The 25,441-nt window shown below is 47.1% G+C and overlaps 1 protein-coding gene and 1 long non-coding RNA gene across 7 annotated transcripts; one reads left to right on the forward strand and one right to left on the reverse strand.

The window, feature by feature from the left end:
- Positions 1-3,437, reverse strand: SAP18 (Sin3A associated protein 18). Its single transcript, XM_015852157.2, has 4 exons — positions 3,014-3,437; positions 2,557-2,666; positions 1,017-1,139; positions 1-484 (listed from the first exon to the last, which is right to left on the reverse strand). Exons 1-4 carry the CDS (start codon positions 3,401-3,403, stop codon positions 328-330), a joined length of 780 nt encoding a protein of 259 aa, XP_015707643.2. The 5' UTR covers positions 3,404-3,437; the 3' UTR covers positions 1-327.
- Positions 3,275-24,659, forward strand: LOC107308320. 6 transcript variants are annotated; one of them, XR_001552742.2, is made up of 6 exons: positions 3,275-3,388; positions 5,220-5,352; positions 5,450-5,712; positions 7,234-8,896; positions 13,882-14,217; positions 19,462-24,659. It is a non-coding gene; the product is annotated as an uncharacterized LOC107308320 (long non-coding RNA). The 6 variants fall into 6 exon arrangements; XR_001552743.2 differs by lacking the exon at positions 19,462-24,659 and having other exon boundaries at positions 7,234-8,057; positions 8,751-8,896; positions 13,882-18,188; XR_001552747.2 differs by lacking the exon at positions 19,462-24,659 and having other exon boundaries at positions 7,234-7,386; positions 7,572-8,896; positions 13,882-18,188.
- The last annotated feature ends 782 nt before the right edge of the window (positions 24,660-25,441 follow it).

Raw genomic sequence — 25,441 nt, forward strand, 5'->3', positions numbered from 1 at the left:
TTAATAACAGCCATCTTTATTCCACACAAGACAGAAGTACAGAACACCTGTCATCCTCCTGGTTGCATTCTACCTGACACACAAGACACAATGACCTACTTAGCAAACTATGGACCAGCCAAGGAAAAGAGTGATGGCACTGCTAAAGATTAAGCGTTCCTTCTAAACAAACAAACTGAAAGGCTTAAAATGTGACTTACACCCTTGACGTTTAGCTTTGTCTTCAGGTGTCCTTACTTTGCAACAAAGACAATAAAAAAAAAAAACCTGCTTTAGAACAGCAAGGAGGAATAAGCAGAAAAGATCACGGTACAAAGCAGCCGTGGCTCAGTATGGCCTCATGCGGCTGGAAGGCGGCGGGGCGCGGTTGGGTGGTGTAATGGCGATATCCAGGTAGTCTCCTATCTGGAATTTCTGGGACTGCAACGTCATCGAATCGTCTGTGCCCTTCCTGCCCGACATGGTGCTGCCGATCTCCTTCACCCTGTGCACAGAGATGAAAAGCAGTCAGTTACCAGAGCCCAGGCTTTGCATGTCCAACCCAGGAGCAGCACCAGTCTTTCCAACCTCGCCATGCCACGCTCCATCCACAGGGTGTTCTGCTGCACCAAGTAAAGCTACATAGAGTCCTTCTAACAGGGCATAGGGGTGGGGACTCTTCAGCCATCTTAGCACGAGACAGAACCCTCTGCCTGCTCACACAGAGCTGGAGCCCCACAGGCTGCAAGGCAGCCTCACACCACCAGGAATGAAGCTCCACCTCACACCGTAGGGCCACCTTTAGCTGGTGGCCAATCCAGCGATCCAAGTGCTTAAACAAACACCTTCATTGTTTAGGGAACACAAACTACAGCAGTTACCAATCAAAACACGAAGTTCATAATGGCAATCCTGCAGTCTGTTATCATGAAATATTATCTGTGAACATTTGGCTTTAAAATCAGCATTGATAAAAAGTATTTTACTGCTGTGCTTCCTCGAGCTTCCTGTTGGTCTGGAGATGAAACGCCCTTTACCTGTAGCCCGGTCGCTTGAGATCTGTAAAAACGATTGCAAAATTGAAGTGTGTGCCCTTCTTCCGTGCTTCTGGGTACACCTCCTTCACCAGACTGGTCAGCTCCTTCAGAGTCGCGTCCATCCTACATTAAACAAACAAACCCAAGTGGTTCACTTCTCAAAGCAGCAATACAAAAAGCTTTCCATGCTCATTTAAGATGGAATTGGTGTTTTGCAACAGCTTAAACAAACATTTCCTTGCCTTTGCGTGCTTCCTGTTAATACACAAAGAAGAGCAACACTTCACATACTTCAGCTATACAGGGAGCTGCTTATTTCACAACTATGTGGCATTCCAAACAACCAATACTGATCAGCATTGCTCTTCCAGGCCTCTCAAAAAAGAGTGACCTTTTTATAATGCATTAATGCATTTACACAAAATGTTTCCTTATTTAAGTCGGTATTAATGTTAAAATGGTTTCTTAGATAAAGTGTAGGAACAAAAGCAAAACAATCAATCACGAGCAATGTCCCCAGGACAAGGGGAAATGGCCTCAAGTTGTGCCAGGGCAAGTTTAGGTTGGATATTAGGAAGAACTTCTTCCCAGAAAGGGTAGTTAGGCACTGGAATAGGCTGCCCAGGGTGGTTGAATCGCCATCCCTGGTTGTGTTTAAGAGCCAGTTGGATGTGGTGCTCAGGGATATGATTTAGTGGAGGGTTTTTAGAGTTAGGGTACTGGTTAGGCTGCGGTTGGACTTGATGATCTTCAAGGTCTTTTCCAACCTGGGTAATTCTATGATTCTATGTCCCATCAGTACTTCCACTTCTGCTCTGACAGACAGCACTCCTCCTTCTCCCCACCCTTCAACCAAACAAAGCCAAAACCAACTTCAGAGCTCTACAGACACAAGGACCGCAGCCACCCAAGCAGCTCAGGGAACCGCACTTCTTCTCTTGTGTAATCAGTGATAGAACTAGAGGGAATGTTTTTAAGCTGCGCCAGGGGAGATTCAGGCTGGACATTAGGAAGTATTACTTCTCGGAAAGGGTAGTCAGGCATTGGAATGCACTGCCCAGGGAGGCGGTGGAGTCACCGACCATGGGAGTGTTCAAGAAACGTTTGGATGTTGTGTTGATGAATATGATTTAGCTGGGAAGTATTGGTGACGATTGGGACTGGATGATCTTGTAGGTCTTTTCCAACCTTGATAATTCTGTGAACTGTGAACACACTGCACCCAGTGTGAGCTCTGTGCCACCGCTGGCTGACAATGGCTGCTCTGAGTGCTCTATGGATGGCTCAGACATCATGAACAGCCTGCACTGAGTTCATAAACCCCCTGCAGAACTACGTGAGAACTGCCTGCTCTGTCAGCGACAACAGTGGGTTTATTCAGCCATAGAGCAATGCACGTGTTACAGCTCCAGCAGAAACTCTGAAGACAGTGTATATAAAGTCACACAATCCACCTTCAAAAGTGCCCTTTAAAATGCAATGAGAGGGATTACTGCATTCACACTGACAGCAGCCCCGCAGGAGCCACCCGCCCGCTCACCATGTGTAGATCTGCAGCTCGCTGGAGGGCACGTTGCCGCGGGAGAACTCGTCCATGCGGTGGTGCCGCCCGTTGTTGGTGGTGAAGACGCGGAGCAGCAGCGGACACGTCTGGGGACGGCACGAAGCGGCGTGAGGCAGCGCACGGACAGCCCGCAACGAGGCCTAGCGGCAACAACCGCACAGACAACCCCGACCCCGGTGGCGCAGTGGTAGGAACGCCGCCGTGCAACACCGGAGGCCATGGGTTCGAATCCCCCCTGTGGCACAAGTGGTAGAAGTGCCGCTCTGCAGCACAGAGACTCGAATCCCAGGGGTTGGACTCGATGATCTCTAAGGTCCCTTCCAACCCGCACCAGACTATGAGACTATGAGACACGCCCCCCCACCCCTCCCGGCGGCCCCAACAACAGCTGCGGCGGGACGAGCCCCGCGTGCAGCCCGGCCCGGCCCAGCACCTTCTCGCGGTCGATCGGTTTCTCCGGCTCTTTCTTGATCTCCTCCTGCGTGACGCGCGACTCCACCGCCATGTTGTCCCGCAGTGCACTACCCGGATGTCTCGCGGCGCGCTCACGGTTCTCGCGATAGTGGAGCGAAGGCGGCGGTGCGCGCATGCGTGCTGGGCGCGGCTGGCGACTGAGAGCGCGGGAGCGCTGTGAGGGTGTGAGGGGGTTGAAGTGGGATGAAGCGCGCTGTGAGGGGGCTGTGACGGGGCTGTGAGGAGGCTGTGGCTGCGGCCGGTCGGTGCCCGCTGAGGGAGATGGGGCCGGAGCGGCGTCGTGCTGCCGGCCCGGAGCAACGCCGCGCTCTGTGGGGGCTGTTCGGTTGTCCAGGTACAAAAAAGACATGGAGATTTTGGAAAGGGTCCAGAGGAGGGCCACAAAGATGATCAGGGGGCTGGAGCACCTCCCCTATGAGGACAGGCTGAGGGAGTTGGGTTTGTTCAGCCTGGAGAAGAGAAGGTTGCGGGGTGACAGCTCATTGCAGCCTTTCAATACCTGAAGGGAACCTACACCCAGGAGGGGAGTAAACTCTTCGAAAGGGCTGATAATAGCAGGACACGGGGAAATGGTTTTAAGTTAAAAGAGGGAAGATTTAGGTTGGATGTTAGGGGGAAGTTCTTCACTAGGAGAGTGGTTAGGCCCTGGAAAAGGCTGCCCAGGGAGGTTGTGGATGCCCCGTCCTTGGAGATGTTCAAGACCAGGTTGGACGGGGCCCTGGGCAACCTGAATCTAGTAAAGGTGTATGTTTGGTGGCCCTGCCAGGCAGGGGGGTTGGAACTACATGATCCTTGAGGTCCCTTCCAACCCGGGTCATTCTGTGTGCCTGTGAGGAAGACATAGGCAGCTGCCTAATGTGAATAAGTGAAATAATCAGCTGGTGCAGCTACTGGTGGATTCAAATAAATTGGAATTTCACTTCCCTTAATATTACGTGTTGGAAAGATCAAGCACATGTGCTTTTCATTTCTGAGCTTGGCTTTTCCAAGAATAAAGTCTTGTATTAGGTTAAATTTAAGTCTGATGTTTTGTCTTAGACTGTGAAGGTGTGAGAGATCTGTGTTCCTGATGTGATAGCTTAAAGAAGTGAGTTATTGTAACAACGGCAGGATGTTCATTTGTCTTCAGAGAATTTACATTTAAATTATTTCATAGAATCATAGAATTACCCACGTTGGAAAAGACCTTGAAGATCATCAAGTCCAAGTGATATATCCAGTTCAGTTTAGAAGGCCTGCAAGCACAGGCTCCAAAACCTGTGGACAGCCTATGCTGCTGATCAACCACCCTCCCTGTATAAATATATGTATATATATTTATCATTCTGTTATCTCAGTCTGTGTTCAGTTCTGCTGCACCCCCTCCTATCAGCAGTCACCGCTGGGAAGTCTGGCTGTGCCTTCACTCCTCTCAGCAGATACTTACACGCAGTGTTGAGGTCTGCGGGTTGTCGTTCTCAGGGCTGAGCTGTTCCAGCTCTCAGACTGACCCCATGTGACAGCGTTTCCAAACACTGTAGATAGGTGACTTCAGTGGAATACTTATTAAAAGAATTTGTAGGAAAGGAAAAGAAGAAGTATTTCTTGTATTCATCATAAAATAAATAAATAAATAAATCTTGCAGTTCACCTCTAATCCAACCAACGGCAATTGATTTATGGCACTCCTAATACAGGGCAAGAGAACCAACAGCCTCTTGAAGTTCACCCTCAGCTTTCATGAACTTTCTCCTGTGGTAGCCTGGACAGCGCCGTGCGGTTTTTGATCTGCATTATGTTATAACATGTCATCATTTTATTATCAAAGGGAATGACTCAGCCTTGCCATCATTTGTACGATTTGATTTCCCAGGCAACGATGCAGTTTATTACAGTGTTTAAAATTAATTATATCTGCCCTCTTAATATATACTTGGGGCTCAATATGTGAACCACCATTTTCGAAACAAAGGGATTTATGTCTCGGATCAGGTATCATAAAAGAACAGCTGTAACAAATAAAGCACAGTTCTGTTATGAATCTAAGTAGTTCCTTCTGTTAGAAGTTTTTGAATGCTTGATTTATGTGAAAAATGACCTAATGTGCTTGCATTTAAGAAAATTCTAGCATGACAGTTATTTGTGGGCTGTATTAACAATCACCTTTTATTTGTCTAAAATTTCAGGCTCTTAAGCACATGGAAGAGAAAGTTGGGAATTATCTGCAAATGGAAATGCGATGATGTGCTCTGTAGGCTGGCATGCAGAATGCAGGCTGTGCTGGAGGCAGCACAGTGCTGAGTGAAGGGCTCCCACCAGGTAAGGCCGAGGTCCCACACGTTACCTGGCTTAGTCTGGCAGCTCCCTGCTGCCTGTCCTTACCCTCAGTCATGGGATTTCTCCTCCTTTCTGCCAGGCGTGTCCCTTATTGGGTGCTCCCAAGAACAAGTGGAATTCCCTAATTTGGGAGAAAGCTATTCAGCTGGGAGCTGGTTTCATGTCACCGTATTGGAAGTCTGCCCTGGTACACACTGAAAGAAATTGAAAGCTTTTAGCTGGGATTGGGAACTGGAGTGAGACGCTGTATATGAGTGAGTCTCTGGCCTTTGTTGCTGGGAAGAGATAGCCAAATTACGAATCAAACATCTTCAGATATGAATGTCTTGAGAACTGAAACAGGTGATTTCAGAAGTGTGAATTTCTGCTTTAAGAATTGTTAATGCACATTCCCATTGAAGTGGTCATGTAAATAGTGATGTTTAATTGCTTACTGGGACTTACTGGGAGCTGCCTTAGCCTCACCTTTTGCAGCACATTATGCTCAGATTCCCAAGGCTCCCATGGCTTGTGGGCTGCTTCTGTGAGTTCTTGCTAACCACAACTATATACTACTCCTTAATTTTGCATGGTTGTGTATGTGTCCAGAACAGCACGTCTGATAGAGGACTTGGTCTTTGTCTTAACTGTGGAAAGCTCAATTAGCATGTTCTGGCAAGAGCATAAACATCTTCTGAATATCTCTGCAGTCAGCTGGGAAAGCAGAAACTCAAATTTGGTGGAGTTGCTACTGCAGACAGGCTCTACCTGCTGGTAAAGAACAACATTTTGCAAATGTGATTGCTGGTATTTCCTGCATTTTGTGCTTACGTAGCATCCTTCCAGTACCTGAAGGGGGCCTTCAGGAAGGCTGGGGTGGGATTTTTATAAAGCCAAGTAGCAACAGGATGAGGGGAAATGGCTTTAAAGTGGAAGAGGGTAGATTTAGACTAGATTGTATGAAGAAATTCTTTACTGTGGGGGTGGTGAGACACTGGCACAGGTTGCCCAGAGAGGCTGTGGAAGCCCCCTGCCTGGAGGCATTCAAAGCCAGGCTGGATGGGGCTGTGAGCAACCTGGTCTAGAGGGAGGTGTCCCTGCCTATAGCAGGGGGTTGGAACTAGATGGTCTTAAATGTCCCTTCCAACCCTAAACATTCAAGGATTTGTATGATTCATCACAGGTACGCTTTATATTCAGAATGCTCTATATACATTAGATTCCATTACAGTCTTAATTTCCTGCACTCTGTACCAAAGTTGATGTAGATTTCAAACCTTTAGAACAGTTTTCATTAAGGCTTCACTTGATTAAGATGTTTTGCTGTTCTGCTTTGTACTGGGGTGATTTGGGGTCACAAAATACACTGTAACTGTTGGCATTTGTGGTCCTGTTCAACTCACTGTACTGTGGGGAGGGGAATGAGTCAGTGTGGGCTCACACCAAAACCCTGTGTGGATGGTACCACAGCTTTGCAGCTCAGCATTCAAGTGCATTCAGGTCATGGATAAGGTGCAGCTGTTTCACACCCCAAAGGGAAGGAAAGCCAAGGAGTTGTGGGAGTTTGAAGCCATGGTCCAACCTGCATTGGCCAAGAGTGTATAAATGCTGTCAGCCATGTATTGAGGAGTGCTCCCAGATCTCCAGCACATGCTTAACTTCTTACATGAGAGCATTTGTCAGTAATTCTGGTGTCATTGAATGTAATTTGGATGGGAGTCTTCATTCAGCTTCAAGGTGAAGACCCTTACGTGCATGCCGTTTTGTGGTCTGGATCCATTGTATCTGAAAAGTCAGACAAAGCATTATGATGAAGGTCAAGCTTCATTACTTCACCACGTTAGCGAAACACAGCATCCTGTAAAATCTGGGCTCTCTCCACAGAGAACTTCCTCAGAGACCAGCTGTGAGCAGAATGCACTTCCTGCAGAGCTAAGAGCAGCCATCCAGTGTCAGCACGCAGCCATGAGGGACTCTGGAGTCTTCTGTGAAGAAGGAGCCTGGTCAGTGCGTGGGGCCTCAGCGCAGTGCAGGGAGGTGGGTGAGACCCCGCTCAGAGCCATTGGCAGTGCTGCAGACGGTACAGATCAGGTGCTTCCCAGAAGGGCAGCCTCAGGATGCCTTTTGTTCCATTTCAGAAGAAAACGTTTCCAAGAATAACATTAGGCAGATCGGAGTTATCACATTTCTGTTATTTTGTTGTTGGTTTTCAATTCCTGCAGATGTTTGCCTGAAAACCTGTAGCATCCACGTACTCCTGAGGAAGGAGCACGGTTTGTCAGAGCTGCTCCGTGTCAGAAACAATCTCAAAAGCAAATGTATGTGACTAAATACAAGCTTCTAAAAACCTGCCCTGTATCCGCAGTCAGCAGAGGCGCAGTACCAGCAGGCAGCTGGGTTGTGCCCGGCACATCTCGGTGGTGTGAGAGATCCTGCAAGATGTGCGTGGCGTTCTTGTGGCACAGATCCCAGCACAGGCAGCAGTGAGGGATGTGGAGTGTGAGCAGGTAGGGGGCATTTCCACAGCACTTCAGGCCAACTCAGCGCAGAAGTGTTTGCAGTCTGAATCAGCAACAGAGCACGTAGCACATGAGAGGTCCAGAACAAGTTGTGGTGATGGCTTCCATTTCACCTGAAAGGAACAGAGCAAACTGGAACTTGTAACTGTCAGCAGAGCAAGACAGAATTTGGTTTCAAGTAATGAAAACGTAAGTTGTGTTCTATCACACAGAGTTATGTTCTTCTCCATGCAGCTGTATGCTGAGGTGTGATGGTGGGATGCTCTAAACATTCTATTCATTTTTCCTGGTGGGGTAGCAGAGTCTGTTACAAAATATAAAATTAAGGAAGAAATGTTGCCAGAATCTAAACCTGGATTTCATTAGGGGGTGTTGTCATTTCACTATAAAATACATCTGTTACAGCGTTCCATAAAGTTTAGGCACACAATAGAGTAATAAACTGATTTTATAACTTGGGTAATACTCCACCATCGACTTGCTCCCCCCTGCTGTGTGCATTGTATTACCTCAGTACAGAAACGTTTGCGCACTGCATGGAAAGTGGGTTGGTATTGCAGCCAGTGGAAGTGTTCAGAATGGTGTATGAGATGCGTCTTGTAGAGAGGACAGGCAGCAGCAGGAGCTGCGCTGTGATTCACTGCAAGCAGTTATCTGGGCAGCACAGAGCCCTTCCTCTGAGCCCGTGTGGCTGCACATCCCAACGCCACCACTGATAACAGCAGTGGAAACCCCACGTAAAGGTTTCTGGAAGCACCAGTGCTGTCTGAGCAGGGCAACAGCACCAACCCAGCAGCTCTGGGACGAAGCCAGCACATCCCTTCACAACACCGTAATCTGGCAGAGATGCACTTAATGTTGTCTTCCACATTTCCTGTGTAGACAAATCCCTTCCCTGGATGTTTCCTGGATTAACACAGTCTCATCCTCAAATAAGACACAAAGAGGTCTGAGGAGATGAGTATCTACATGGGATTGATACAGTTCTGCTCACGTGTTCATGGGAATGTTTCAATAAGTATTGACAGGTGAGCTTAATGGTTGTTCCAGCTCCTCTCCCCGAATATCTGTTCTTCTCTCTTCCCATGGAAGAATAACAATGAGGGTCATGCTTTTTCTTCTAAGCAGAGAATTCCAGGCAATCTGAGTGTCTGAGAAGGTTCCTGGGTATACTGCTCTTCAGTTTGCCATACGTGAATTTGAGCTTCCAGCCCGTGGTGTGCACAATTGTTAATGACAACAGCAGAATGATAAAGATGAATCACAGAATTATGTAATCACTCAGGTTAGAAAAGACCTTAAAGGTCATCGAGTCCAACCACAACCCGACCATAGTACCCTAACTAACAACGCTCCACTAAATCATGTCCTGAGCACCACATCCAAACAGCTCTTAAACACAGCCAGGGATGGTGACTCAACCACCTCCCTGGGCAGCCCATTCCAGTGTTTAACAACCCTTTCTGTAAAGAAGCGTTTCCTGATATCCAACCTAAACTTACCCTGGTGCAACTTGAGGCCATTTCCCCTCATCCTGTCACCTGTCACCAGTGAGAAGAGACCAGCCCTGCTCTCGCTGTGAGCACCTTTCAGATATTGGAAGAGAACAATAAGGTCTCCCCTCAGCCTCCTTTTCCCCAGACTAAACAGCCCCAGTTCCCTCAGTTGCTCCTCGTAGGCAACGTTCTCCAAACCCCTCACAAGCTTTGTTGCCCTTCTTTGGACCTGAGAGCAGTGCTGTATCCTTCATAACTGAGGGAGATGTTGTGTGATCCATTACGTGTGTCCTGCTTCCAGAAACATCACAGTGAGTGAAACTTTTCTCCAGAATAAGTAGTTCCACGTGGCAAGCCCTGCTCGAGAGTAAAGAAAAGCTTCAGCACCCTGAGATCCATCTGCACCTCAGAGATGCCTCTTGCGGCCCAGCGTGTAGGCAGGAAACAACTTTGTCACCTTTGGGTTTTTTTTGCTGCTTAACACTGGAACGTTCTGCTGCTATAAACTACCTGCAGCATTTTGAATAGTGCAGTGTAAAACACAGTTCCTCTCTGAATGCCACATGGCATTAACTTGATTCTGTGTTTCAAGAAAGGAAATATCCATCATGGGGAATTTAAAAAACATGGAGTTGGAGCCCCAGATGAACTCTTGACAGCTTGGTTACCATCGGCCACTCAGAGACACAGCTGAGTGGAAACACTGACACAGTCTCTATGACAGCGGTGGGAATAGTGCCAGTGAAACAGAGTCCTGGGGGCATAACGTGATGCAGAATCACAGTGGCTCCCTGCACCTCCACTTCTTTGCAAATAAACTCGGTAGAAAATTTGTGCACACCTGGTCCTTTGGCTAAGAAGGAATAATCTCTTGGCACACCAGTGACTGTTGTTACTGGTATTACAATATTACATTTTGCATGTGGCAAAAGGTGCTGGGCAGATTATCCCCTACGGGAAGTCAAAGGTGCCGCACTGTGCCCGAGGTGCTGCGAGGGGGAAACCACTGCTTCGCTCTTCTTGTGTCCCCTGCCACGTGCTGCTGTGACAGTCCCTGTCTGCTCTTGGCTGAGCCAGTGGTGACGAGCTCTCCACGGATGTTCCAGTGAAATGGCTCAGCACTGCCTGCGTATGTTGTTTGTTTGTGACGATGTTGCTGATCGTGCCTGCAATGGGGAAAGAAGGGTTGATGTGCGCAGCTCTGCGGGCACACCAGCAGGGCAGAGGGAACAGTGATAAAGGGCGGCTTCTGGACTGTGTCTGGAGCCAGAGAGCGACATCTGCCCTGAGCTGGTGCCTTCCGACAGTGAGAGGCACAATGGAACGTCCTGTGTGACAGATGGGGATGTTGCCCACTGCGGTGTGTAGTGCTCCCCTTGTTTTCACAAGATGTACAAGACAGAACAACACCCCCAAAAAGTGCCTCACTAAACTGCTGGGGGAAACTCTTGCAAATGAAGAAAACAGAAGGAAAGAAAGCAACTATTTGAAAAGACATGGATTACTAGAAAAGACCTCAGCTTGACAGTACTCTGCAGTCAGCTTTATGCTTTGTGGCTCCTGTTAAGAATGCTAAGAGTGATTCAAATCCATTTATATAAAACTTCAGGGCATAGAAGGGCAAGAAAATGACTTTTCTACGCCTCTTAGATTAGATTTGTGCAATGAAATGCTGGAATATGCTCTAGTTTGGGTGTGAGGAATGCGAAGGCATAATAATTACCAGCCAGTACGCCAATTTAATGCAGCATTCAGATTGTTTAAAAGACTGATACCACTGAATGCAACCCTTAAAAACAGGCATCAGAATTTTTAACAAAACAAATAATAGAGTTACCTTGTATAAGAGAAGGTGAAATTCTTAAATACAAGGATTGTGAAAGTTCTACTGCAAGCGTTGAACAATTAGCTAAGCATGATGTTTTGAAAATATAGAAGTGAAATACTAAGAACACAGGGCACAGCTATTGCTAAACTCCTACATTCCAGTTCTGGTGTACGAGGCAGATGCCAAACGCTGTTAAAGTGCAGCAGCTCTGCTGCTGATTTCTTGTTTCAGACTTGGGTCTGTCTTCATCCCGAGCTGTGTGGAGCTCTGGCCAAATGTGCTTCAGTCGGGAATGGGGAGGAGATTCAGGAAGGATTTTGGCCAAGTCCAAAGCTGAAATGATAAACTGTGTACATTATGAACTGGTTTCTGATTAGAAAGCATGAAGACATGACAGAATGAGAAATTCACAAGTGTTGATCCATCTTGGGCTGCAGATGAAGCAGGAGGATTTCTGTGTTTGTGTTAATATATCTTGTAGTTAGTCCCCAAACTACAGCCAAGGGATGGGAACGATTTGGCATATGAAGACATGACATTCATTTCATGATTTTGTGTTTACACTTCAGATGATCTCTTTGGTCAGTCATGGAGAGGTTCTCACTCCATCTTGGAACCAGGATACCTTGACTCAGGCGAACACTTTTTCAGCCCACTGTCTTTGAACGTTTCTTCTTAAGGTGGGAATTTTGCTGGGCTCAGCTATAGAAAGCCACTGAGAATGGGCCATGCACCTGCTTCTGGGGTGCTGAAGTTTATCCTCCTGTTCTCTGTGGGGTGTGAGTCATACAGCTCCTTCCTCAACACAGGATGAGCTGCAGGAGACTATATGTTTTCTTCAAGCAGTTCAAACAAGTCCTTGTTCCTTGCTGGGACTGCAATTCCATGATCCCAGTCATTGAATCATGGGGTCATATAATCGATTGAGTTGGAAGGAACATTTAGCGGTCATCCAGTCCATCCCTGCAACAAACATCTCAGCCGGCTGCTCAGAGCCCCATCCAAACTGACCTTGAGTGTCTCCAGGAGCAGGACATCCACTGCATCCCTGGACAACATTTTCCAGCGCCTCACTGTTCTTATTGTAAAAAACTTCCTTACATCCAGTCTAAATCTCCCTTCTTTCAGTTTCAAACCATTCCAAAACAGTTCACTGCAAGAAAGACATTGAGACCCTGGAGCGTGTTCAAAGAAAGACAACAAAGCTGGTGAGGGGTCTGGAGCCTTATGAGGAGCAGCTGAAGGAGCTGGGAATATTCAGCCTGGAGAAGAGGAGGCTCAGGGGAGACCTTATTGCTCTCTGTAACTTCTTGAAGGGAGGTTGTAGTGAGCTGGGGGTTGGCCTCTTTTGTGTAACTGGTGATAAGACCAGAGGGAATGGCTTCATGCTGTGCCAGGGGAGGTTCAGGGTGGATGTTAGGAAATGCTACTTCTCTGAAAGAGTGGTCAGGCACTGGAATGGGCTGCCCAGGGAGGTGGTGGAGCCACGGACCATGGAGGTGTTCAAGGAACGTTTGGATGTTGTACTGAGGGACGTGGTTTAGTGAGAACTGTTGGTGATGGGTGGATGGTTGGACTGGGCGATCCCATGGGTCTTTTCCAACCCTGGTGATTCTGTGATTCTCACAGCCCCTTTAGATGCCAAGAGGCCACCTGTTGGTCTCCCTGGAGCCTTCTCTCCAGAATGAACAGCCCCAGCTCTCAGCCTGTCCTCTTAGGGGATGTGTTCCATCCTTTGGGTCATTTTTGTGGGTCTCTTCTGGACACAGAAACAGCTCCATGTCTCTCTTGAACTGAGGACTCCACATTTGGACACAGTACTGCAGGTGAGGTCTCACAGCACGGAGCAGAAGGGCAGGATCACTCCCTTGCCCTGCTGGCCACGCTGCTTTGGATGCAGCCCAGGACACAGTTGTCTCACTGGCAATGCTAGTTCTTACTAATACCACAGATTTAAGGGAAGACTCACAGAAAAGAAGAATCCTGGCTTTCCTGGCTATTAAAAAAAAAACAAACACCAAGCATGTTTAATGCAAAGCCACCATTATTTACTGTCAAACAATGAACAACCCCTGTGACCTTGTAGGGATGTATGTGCCAGTCTCTGCTCAGCAGATGTGAATACCTCGTGCTGGGGCACACAGCAGAGCAGGGTCCACGGACCCGTGTGGGAGCTGACCTGGGAACCCACAAAGCCAACATGTGGTCCTGTCACACGAGCATGATTCTAGGGGCAAACCAGGATGGAAAACCACTCTTGCTGAACAGATTATTCAGTTCCTCTGCTTTCCTCATTAAAGCAAATAGCATGATTTCCCCCCCTGAAATTATTTTGCCTTACCCTGAAGTGTTCTTAAAATATCCGTAATGCGAAGCGTGAAGCGTGGAATTGGGTCCTGCTGAGGACAAGGTAACAATATGAAGGGTGTGAGACAAGGTGAGTTTTCATTGTGTTTTACAAGCGCTCGCAGTTCACATCTCATTGGCTTCAAGGCCTCTGCTGGTGATATTTCCTTCTTCTAAGAATAGAGCCTGAAAGTATTTTAAGAATTCTAGTTGTCGTGCAATTAACAGCGAAACACTTTGTTCTGAGTAACAAGATTTGCTTGTTTTGAGTGCTAACAGTATTTTGCATGTAAAATAAGAGGGGCAGTGGGGAACGTTTTATTGCCAGCGCTTTTCCTTACAGGGGGATGAATCACGTACATTCTTGGCAGCCAAGCTCAAGTTCACAAGAATGCTCAGTTTGATCAACTTCCTTCAAAATACAAAGCTCAAAGTGAAGAGGAAAGCAGAGAGAAAGGAACTTGGATGGCTTTCCATGCAGTAGACATTACAAGATGGACATCCAAGCAGGAAGACAATAAATCTACTGTGCAAATTGTTTTGCCCAAAGCAAATCACTGAGCTGCTGTTAAAGGAAGGTTCAGGCTAAATTAAGAAAATAAGACTGGAAGGGGGGAAAATAAAGAAGAGGAGAAGAGCCGGGGGAAAGAAAGAGAACCCTGCCAGCCTGGCAGGCATGGTGGGTGTTGTGTCAAACGTTCCTTTATTTGCTAACAAAACAATGTGAGTTTTCAAGAAAAATTGCTAGCCTTGCCTTCAGAGTGGACAATTGTGCTGAGAAACGAAATAGGAGAATACAGTTAATTTAATTTGGGTGCGGGGAAACTGCCCAATGTCAGGCTGTGGTATGCGACGCTTCTGGAAGTCGTGCAGGGTCGCAGGGTTCACCGTGCTGTCCCCACTGGTTGGGAAGCCATGCTGGGAGTTGGAAGGGACCCACAAGGATCACTGAATCCACAGCCCCCTCCACACAGGAACACCTGAAATCCAAACTGAGAGTGCTGGCCAAACAATCCCCGAGCTCCAGCACTTGGGGCCGTGCCCATTCCTCAGGCCCTGTCGCTGTCCCACTCTGCTCCGGTCTGAGTGTGCAGGGGCTTGAGCTGCTCCTCACACACCTCGCCCTCCAGACCTTTCATCACCTTGGTAGCTGTCCAGACGGTCTCTCCTGTTTCTATTCACAGGACTGATTTTCAGCTGGATGTGCTCCCTGTTCTGGTTCACCAGAGGGCTGCCCATGTCACTGTGTGACATCCTCAAGTGGCAGCAGAGGTGATAAGCAGTTGAAGGGTGTTGGGGAATGACCACAGCTGGGTGGGCATCCCTGCTGCTCCTCTGCCACCCCACCAGCACCAGTCTGCGACTCTTTTGCCCCTGCCACTCGCTTCAGCTCAGAAGCAGCCAAAGGGCCATTTCAAGGGCCAGCACAACTGCTTGTTGGCTGCAGTGTAAACAGCCCAAGCAAACATCAACATGCTGAAGATAACTGTGAGAGTGTCGAACCAGCACGGGACTGCTGCCCCCAAACCTGTGTGTGCTCAGTGAGCCTGAGTGGGGGGAAAAAATAACTGGAAGAAAGAGAAGGCTGAGGCCCAGAAGGGCTGAACCAGGCAGCAAAGGACCATTGGAACTTGAAGCGGGGCCCCAAACTGCAGTAATGTCAGCTTATAATAACCTGAGCATCACAGAATTGCTGCTCTTTGTCTTCAGATCATTTTCAGTGTATCGCCTGCTTCTGTCATGCTCTGTAGTGCCCAAGCAGCAAGCCCGGTGCTTCCTCTTTGATTCCATAACCTGATATGCTGCCTATCATGCAGCAAATCTGGTGCTTTTGGGACACTGGGAATTTGCTGCGTATTCCTCACACAACTGCATCATACAGGGCAAGAGCGGAGCTTCCTGGTCAGGTTTCCGGCACACGTGTTGGACAATAGGTCAGCACAGGTCTTGGGGACATGTCCAGGCTCTCCAAACACGCAGCCTTCCCATTCCACCTACAGTATAATCTTCAGAAATCTACACAAGCCATTTTTTTTTTCATGTCAGAAAAAGAAACCCCCCAGAAAACATGCACACAGGGTAACCTGGAGCGAGAGCAGCAAACACAGTGAGAAACATTTGCCCAAGTTGCCAAGGAGAAATGCCAGCAGCTCTCAGCTCTGGAGTTTTTAAGGCTGGACAAACATGTACCGGAGTGAAGAGGGACAGCCCAAAGCAGATCCTTCCCAGCCTTACATTCCTGTGATTCTCTGCAAGGGAGGACTAAGATGACACTGCCCTGGCACAAGGAGCAGCGAGCACAGTCTGTTCTCTGCTCTGCAGAATATTCTCTCCTGCAGCAGCCTCTTGCTGGGACAGCGCACAGCCCAGGGCAGACCATGCTCAGCCCAACAGGGGATTTGTATGCAGTGAGACTGTGCATTCATGCACGAGGGAATTAGCAGAGGCAATGGTGCTCTGCCATCGTAATGCAGAGCGAGGCTGCAACACGATGAGGGTTTTTTGTCTTTGGTGTTTTTTTGTTGCTGGGCTGTGGGGTTTTTGTGGGGCTTTTTTTCTTTTTCGGGATTAAAATAGGCAGAACAAGAGTCGGTTGTTGTTTTGGGGAAGAGGAAAGCGGTTGCTGTCAAAACGTTTCACCGACTTGGCAAAATGGCCAAGCTGGCCCTGCCTGCAGCGCACACCGACTTCAAAGGGCTTATCTTGAATAAGGATTAGCGGGAGCCAGATCGCCGCTTCCTACACGCATTCAGCTGAGGGTAAATGATATGCAAGCCAATACCCAGAGGGTGTGTTTTCCTTCTAAAGCCAGCCACGTTGCCAGCACCTCTGCCAGCAGGTCTGCGGGATCGATGTCCCTTCAGCAGCATGCGGGCGCCCAGGGGCAGCGCGGCCGTCACCCGGCGCTGGGAGCGGGGCTGCTTCCAAGCACAGCCGCCACCAAACAGCGGGGCAGGCCCCGCTCCAGCAGCGAGCAGCCCGCTCAGGAGGGGTGTGTGGCTCTCAAACAGGATGCAGGCTGAATAAACCTCCATTCCTGAAGAGGGTGGTCCCCGAAGGTCAGGGCTGCCTTCAATGGGGTGGCGGTGTGAGAGGAAACTGCCTCAGAGTGTGCTTTCATAATGCTCCGACTGTGAATAAATTCAGCTTGTTGTACTCTGGGTTCCCAAGAGTTAGTCATCAAAAATGTGAATAGGAGAATAAGGTTAGGAAAAGAACAATTCTCCAGCTGAACTTCCATCCCGGGATGAATGGGGTCCCTCTCCCCTCCTCCTCTGACTTCAGACAAAGGGCTTTGCAAGGCCGTGCAGGAATTCACTTTGCTGCCTGGGAGGAACGTATGCAGTAGGTGACACAAACACATATAGAGCACAGCTCAGGTGGGGTCAGCTGGAGCGCGTGGCGCAGCATGTGCCCATTGGCTTTTGAACATCTCCACACTGCAGCCTCTCTGGGCCATCATGTTCCAGCTGAGCACAGACAGGTGGTGACCAGAGACACGATGTCGCTGTAGGCCGCTCTGACACCTTTTGTCTTCCTGGTAACAGACTGGACAAAAGCACAGTGTCACACAACATGTGTGACACTCACTGCCCCTGGTTCTGGTGAGTCTGGGTGTAAAGATGTGGGTCAGGGTTGATTCATGCTTTGCCTGGTTGCTTAATTATGAACATCAGTCAGTCAAAGAGAATGTTGGGTGCTGCATGGGATTAACACACTGTGGCCCTTGGGACCATCCTTGACTCAGGACAGAACCAACCACTGCTCCAGCAAGTGCTCCATTTACTGCAGGGCCTTTGAACCTGTCAGCACTAAATCCACAGAAAGTGATAGAGATATTTCATTCTTCAAGGCATAACAATTTTCCTGGGTGTATTTGTCTCTCAAGGCTCCAGAAGGTGAAGGGCCAGGCAGGGTCACACCTTCTAGTCTCATCTGTCCATATCAGGACTTTGCCCTGACCATCACCGTTACCAGGGCATCTGTCACTGTTGGGAGAAGATCTTATCTAAATCTCCACCGAGGCACATTTAGGCTGTCCAGGGCAATTGTGTGTTGCTCAAGCTGAAGTCACTGAAATGTTTCAATTAATGGACAAACACTGTCTGTCGCTTCCCTCTGTGTGACGCACAGAAATCTGTCTGCTTCCTCCCAGAGCACAGGACAGCATGTCTAAGCCACTGGCTACTATAATTATGAGGGGATAAGCATTTATATGGCACTGTAAAGGTGAACTGAGTGCTTTGCAAATTCAAAACCCACTAATCTCATTCCCAAAGAATTCAGAGTTAAACACGGTCAAGGAAAAAAAATGAAGCAGTTGTCCTGAGGAAAAAAAAACAGATCCTGCGGAGACCAAGAATCCCTCAGGAAAAAGAGAGAGAGGCCAGGGGCTGGGGGCATGGAGCCCACTCTGAAATACGGGAGCCTCTCCTCCAATCTGCTGTGGACCTCATGGATGTGGCCAAGAGGGCCAAAGGCATCCTGGATTGTATCAGGAATGGTGTGAGCAGGACTAGGGAAGTCATCCTGCCCCTGTACTAGGCACTTGTGAGGCCTCGCTTCAAGTACTGTGTTCAGTTTGGGGCACATCAGTACAGAAAGGACATGGAGGTGCTGGAGCAGGTCCAGAGAAGGGCAGCAAGGCTTGTGAAGGGCTTGGAGAATATGCCCATGAGGAGAGGCTGAAGGAACTGGGGCTGTTTAGTCTGGGGAAAAGGAGGCTGAGGGGAGACCTTATTGCTCTATTCCAGTATCTGAAAGGTGCTCACAGTGAGAGCGGGGCTGGTCTCTTTTCACTGGTAACTGGTGACAGGACGAGGGGAAATGGCCTCAAGTTGCACCAGGGCAAGTTTAGGTTGGATATCAGGAAAAACTTCTTTACAGAAAGAGTTGTTAAGCACTGGAATGGGCTGCCCAGGGAGGTGGTTGAGTCACCATCCCTGGCTGTGTTTAAAAACCATTTGGATGTGGTGCTCAGGGACATGATTTAGCGGAGGGTTGTTAGTTAGGGTAGGATTGTTGGGTTGTGGTTGGACTCGATGATCTTTATGGTCTTTTCCAACCTGAGTGATTCTATGATTCTATGATGATCTTTGGGAGTCAAGGAATCAACTAAGTTCTTCTCTGTTTAAAACTGATATCACCTCACTGTACACACATGCAGCTACCAAAATAAATGCAGGCTACAGAAGAGCGGCATTGCAAGAGAGCTCAGGAGGCTCTCAGGAAGCAAGAGAGGGAAACAGGGCAAAAGGAGAGGAAACTCCAAAGAGGAGAATGTTCCTTGTGAGTGAGGAGGGAGGAAGCTGGTGAAAGGATTAAGAAAAGAGATGTGTCATTAAGGTGTGGGGGAAATGACTGCAGATTAACCTTTAAGTTGGGCTAAAGGGAGTACAGGAGAACCTGCAGTGAAACTGTGCAAATTACAGCTGCTGAAGCAAGGAATGGGCAGAGCGTGTAGAAGGACTGAAGAACTGGTGATAGAAAAGCAAGGGCCACTTTGAGATGATACTAAGACAGAAATAAAAGCTTTGGATTAGGCCTTGAATGAGAGGTTGGTTGTAGGAAAGAAAAGAAAAACATTGCCCCCCGAGTATGACATATCCTGAGCCTGCCCCGTTGCTACATACACAGCAAGGACCTGGCACTGCATTTGGAGTTACATGTGATCATATTAGAGGGGAAAACATGAAAGAGAAATAAGACTGATTTTATCAGGCTGAAGGGAATGCAAAGAGCATGGGGAGTAACTGTAAATACCTGAATTCTCTGCACCTGGAGTAAGACGTGGCCGGGGGACTGATTTGTAGTCGTGGTGACAGAGAAGCAAGGGCCCCTTGAAGTATTTTTCAGCCCTGGTGAGACACGCTTGAAAACAATTTGTTGCAACTGATGTGTCTCTATTCACTTTGATTTACAGGATAATTGTACTGCTATCTTCGGGATTCTGGTATTCCAAGATTTGCAGAAGATTCTACTTATTTACAACGTTACAGCATCAGGCAACGTGTGATTCTCGCTATGACCAAATTCTGTATTTCAGTTATTTGCTTGTTATCCATCCTGCAGTTTTAGTGATGGTGATGAATAAAACCACCCTTGACACTGAAAGGTGCTTCTTTTTAAACCTTAGTCTTCAGATTTTATGAGCTCTTAACACAGAAGGCAAAGGTAACATAAAGCAGAGACTGAAAGAAAACAGCAGGAATCTGTGTGTGTCTGGGATCGCTGCGGAGCTTTTTAGACAAGCAAGTGAAAGCAATGGCTGGGGTGGGAAGAAGGTTCAAAATAGCTGTAGGCTGAAAGACCATGTGGAAGACCAGGAGACAAGCAGTGATAATGATAGTCATCTAACAGGGATACACAGCTGTGAAACACGCTTAGAGTGAAACGTCCTTCAGTTTGGACACTTTCTGAGCCACGTTACCCTCTGCTCATGTTCTAGTAGCGCATTACAGACTGTTGGAGGCTTTTCACATTCACGGTCTCCTGTGCAGATGTCACTCAGAATTTCCACGCAGCATTTTAGGGGCTGGTAGTCCTGGGCCCAGTTTTCATAGAGCTTTTCAGATGACAACACGCAATTTTATGTTTCTAACGCAAAGAGCAGACAATGGAAGTAGTTGCTGCCGCCCATCTGTCCTCGTTGTGATTTTACTGATCTATAGTGTTCAGGCCATGCCATTTTATTCATGCAAGTGACTGATCTCATGGAAAACAGTAAATACCTTCTCTCAGTTTTCTGGCATCCTTCTTTGCTGATAAAGAAATGTAAACAAGTGCAAAGCACACAGGACCTCAGCTCTCAGAGCACACAGAGGTGTTACTGTAGCTTTTCCTCTGCTCGGTATATTTTTCTCTCTTCCAAGAAAACAGGTGAGGTTTGTTGGCAGGGGTTTCATATGCTGCTTTGTGGTGCCTGGACAAGCTGTCACTTTGCTTCCTTCCCACAGGCAATCCAAACAGGCGAGGCTGCCTCTGGAGCCCCTCTGTGCCTCTGATCACCTGCCACTTCTTCTGGCAGTGCTTGAGCAGGAGTGCTGGGCTCAGGGCTTACAGCACCATACAGCTATGACAGGTACCCGGTACAAGGCCAGCTCAACTGGCACAACTGCCATGAAAGGCAGTTTACTTAGGATAACGAGACACAGCATCAGGCTCACAGCACAACTGAAAATGGCCATGTGTCAAAGCAGTGTCAATGGCAAGGAGTATCAGAATTTCTGCAGATTGCCAAGGACAAGACCTAAGTCTTACAGATATCCCCTTGAGCTTTGTGCCCAGACAGCAGCCCGGAACCATGCAACTGGACATCCCTTCTCATGCATGACTCCTCATGCGTGGCATCCCTTCATTACTTGTGTACTAACAGTATGACCCAATGGCTGCCCACAATCTAATACTTGACCCACGCTTGTCTGCAATGTTCTTGCTTTTAGTGGATGTTCCCCATGTGCGGTCGCCTTGTATTACATGGCCTTACTTAACTCGTGGTCACTTCTGTCACCTATTTCCCACACTTCCATACAAAAGCAGACTTCATAAAAACAGAGACACAAACAGTTTCTTTTAAAAAAGCTCATCACTTCTGTCTATAGCTGACCTCTATGCCAGTTTCCACTGTGGTCTGATTCAGCGTGTATGGAATATATGAGTGCACGTAGTTAAATCTCTCTTACAGTTTGACTTTCCTGTTTCATATTGGCTCTCCCTTCTTCACTGTGCATTGCTGATGTCAGTCTGCAATCTGTCTAGTTCTCTTCCTCTGAACTATGTGTCTTTTTCTTATCCTCAGTTGTACTTCCATGCCCATCTGTACCATTATTTTAATTATCTTTGAACAAATATTCATAGTACTTCTGAACACATGTCAGTGCCCATTTTTTTATCCAATCTCTTCCTTTACTCTGTTTTATGTTCAGTTTCCTCTCACGATTTAATCAGTAGAAATTATATGCTATTATTATCTTTTCCTTTTGAGCTGATTTAGTCATAATAACAAGGCTTAAAGGGAACGAGCCAAGTCTTGCTGCAAGATCTGATCCAAAGCTCATTACCATGGTCACTATTTTTCTGTTCATCTTCCTACTAGATTTCCCTGCTTCTATAGACTCTTGTCAGATCTGATAACATCTTAGATGAAAAATGCTTTCCTCTGAGTCCCGCGTCTAGCCTACACCGTGCATTGTGTTGGGAACCTAAAAGGTGTTCAAACGGTATCTGATCTGACACCTTCTTGCAGGATGCTCTGTTCTGAAGTGCTGCTTTTCCTTCTATTGCTTCTGATAAGGCAGCCCACTAGAAGTGTTCACTTTTGACTCAGTTCTACCCTTTGGGTGGAAGGGAACCATTTACATGTTTGTAAGTCAGGATGCTGGTAACATATCTGGTTTTAATTTTCAGGGATACTGGACTGGCAGCCCTGTTGAAACCCTTGGTTAGTACCTTTATTCTCTCTAGCAAAAACTTTAGCCTCCGCTGTGACAGTTCCCTCTGTGTGACATTTTGTTGACAATCTCCCAGTTAATCATAGAATCCCAGAATGGCTTGGGTTGGAAGGGACCTCAAGGATTATCGAGCTCCAACCCCCCGCCACAGGCCGGGCTGCCAAATTAGCAGACCTCCATCAGGTTTTTCTGGTGAGCCACCTAGTAGGTCCATTTCTTGTTGTGCTTTTGGGAAGGAGACATTTAGCTTTACTGAGCAGGCATTAACTGCAAGCAGGTAACAAAGAAGGACTCACTTTAAAGAAAGCTTCTGGAGCTTTGTTTGGGTAGATTACAGTCTGTCGTGTGAGTCATCTCTGTCTCTTCTGTCGGGGTTTAATCTAAAATATCTCAGATTTCCTTTATGTGTGAGCTATTCAGTGGATAAAGCTGTGTGTAATTTTACGCTGATATAATAACTTATGTCTGTGTTCTCATGAAATGAGACATCTTTTCTGCTTTCCAGAGTTTATGTTTCCTGTAAACCAACTAAATCACAGGAAAGAGATTTCTTCTGCGTTCCAAGCTGGCAACAGAAAACAACAAAACACCAGATTCAGGTTGACAGCTGAAAAACACTGAGTGCATGTTTTTCTTAATAAGCTCACATGAAAATATGTGCAGTTCATTATAAAGAAAGCAATATAAATTCCCTAGCCGTCAATAGTTTTTAAACTGTATAGCTCAATCTAACACAAAAAGTAGATAGTAGATGCTTTAAAAAACAATTCGTTTTCCAATGGCTAGAGCTACGAAGGATTGTAATACCAGACCATCAAAGTAGGTACAGTAAATTATCAGAGAAACAAATACAGACTTCCCTTAAATCAATGCCAAACTGTGCCAGTGGGCTTTGAGGCATCACGTTAGGATAGTGATAGCGCACAGAAGGAGCTATTCATCCAGAGATTTCTTAGTCCTTCCAAGATGTGGGAATCATTTCGTTTTCCTAACAGACAGGGAAAATGAGGCGCAGATGCAAAAAGGTTTGCTGACAGTCTCAGAATGTGTGAATGAATGGAGAAAAGCTGAAATGTGCTGCCTTTGGCTCCGCAGGCCTCATTACTATTGGCACCAATAGGAAATGTTCTATTAGAGTTATCACCCTTTTGAGGTGTTGGATGGTCTCTGTATGGTTGCAAAACATTCTTGCATGGATCTATGTAAGGGCAGGGTGCAGTTTACAGTCTCCATGGGCCACACACATGGCTCATTCCTTCCCACATGCCCCATCGCTGCTTTCCCACCCCATGCTCCTCTAGGAACTTCCTGGTCCCCAGCTCTCACCTTTGTACCAGTGACTCTGGGGATTCCTTTGGATTTTCTTCTCCCATACACTGGAGAAGAAAAGTGGCTCATTAGTTCCCTCAGGGTTCCCCACAGTTCCCTCTTTTTTTTTTTCTGCTCTTTACCTCTCTACACAGGCGCTCTGTACAGCTACCCGTATCCTCACCTGTCACAGAGTCCCTTGCATATTGCACCAGGACTTGTGTTCCTCCCACGCCTTTTCTATCTGTCTGGAGAGTGAATCATTTCTGCGTCTGTGACAGGAAGGGCAGAGCCATGCTGGGGCACTGTTTATGCTGGGAGAAGATAACAGCAACTGTGCCTGACCTTTGATGAAAAGAATTACAGGCCAGATTGATGGCTACTGGATGCCCTCACCAGATGCCAGGGCCTCGTATATCCTGCATTTTCCCCCTTCTCGGGATGAGAAGGACACTGCCTATGGATGTGTAAAAACATTTCCTAACAGTTTGGAATTGGTTGGCTGTGGTGTTCAAAAGCCATCTGCACTGCATCTGAAGAAAGGAATGTCACCAAGATGACTGTAAGGACTTGAAAAGTTGGCCGACCGATTCCCAAGCAGAGAGCACAGCTGGCTGCTGTTGGTGAAATTCCACACAGACTCACGACATTCCTGCCGCCCTTTCAGGCTCCGGTTGAAGTCAATGATTGACACCAAGTGTGGGGCGGGGGGCAGAGTACGTAGGAACATGGGTCTTTGTGAAATTCAGTGTTGAACCCTCTATATGAGGGTCATAAAGGCAGTCTGAGCATCCACAATGCCTTTGCCAATGAAGTAAACCTGGGTTTGTGTTTCCTCTGCAAAGCTGAGTCAGTTTCAAAGCAAGCTTTGCCCTGATGCATCCATTTTGTGTTGAAATCAAATTCCTGTTCTTATATTCTCTACTCCTTTGCCGATAAAAACAAGTTTGATCTCATAGATGTAGTCCTGATAAAAATAAATGAGGTTATCCAAACTGCAGTTAGAACTTAGTTTTTCACCTGCCTACCTTACTGAACCTTTGTCTGTCATTAATGTTAATTCTCACTGCCATTAAACAAATTATATTTACTTCACAGGTTGGGCTGCCTAAGCAGCGTTGGACTCTGAATGCCTGTTTCTAACTAGTTTAGCATTGGATTTGGGAAGAATGATTTCCCAGTATCACTCTGCAAACAAAACAGATGTATTAAAACAAGAACATGTCAGTGGTGTTTACCCAAGTCCTTTTTCCTCGCACATTGTTCACTGCACATCACAGTAATTTGGTTCTAGACATTTCCTAGTAAAGGATGTTGCTATCAGCAAATTCTTTGAGTACTCTCACACATATATGTGCACAATTATTTTGTGTGTGTGTTACTGTAGCAGACAACCAGACATATCTGACGATCTTGCTTTATCTTTCACAAGCTTTCTGAGTGAGTTCAAGGTTTTGTTGGCTACCACTACTGCGTAACGATTCGTCCACACACATCACAATTGCTCGATTGATCGTATTTTTAGCAGCATGATTTGGTAATTGGTTCCAAATATAATTACTTAGGAAGACTCACACCTTTGCCCATCTAACACTGATACAAGAGAACAGGGAGGGGAGAAGGCGATTCACCGCATTCGATGTGAGAGAATGGGAGAGAGCTGCACAGAGCTCCTGCCTCCTCTTGCTGTCTCAGGTGGGTGGAAAGAATGTGGAGCCGTGGAGCTGTGCTCTTTCCCACCGTACCTACACAGCACAGCAAACAGCTGCTCAGGCAAGTCAAGAGCTGGATGCTGTAATCATCATATGTCCAGCAGGCTCACTCACTTTAGATGAGCCGTGAATAAACACACTGACCCTTACTCATGGCAGATTATTATCTTGTGGTCTAGCTGAAAGTGGATTTGCTCGTACAGACATATTGTGTAGCTCTTTTTATGTGCATCTTTCCCTGTGGCAATACCTTGTTCGGTAGAACACAGCTGGGATGAAAGACTTGATGGATCCACAGTCATCCCCAAAAACTTAGAGATCAAATCATGTTCTCACGGAGCTGTTGTGTCATGCTACAACCAAATTCCGTTTCCTTCATGTTTTCAAAGATCTCATTTTTTAACAGCCTGTTTTTCTAAAGGCAGAAACAGCC

The sequence above is a fragment of the Coturnix japonica genome, chromosome 1, assembly GCF_001577835.2.
Source record: "Coturnix japonica isolate 7356 chromosome 1, Coturnix japonica 2.1, whole genome shotgun sequence".
Classification (NCBI taxonomy): Eukaryota; Metazoa; Chordata; class Aves; order Galliformes; family Phasianidae; genus Coturnix; species Coturnix japonica.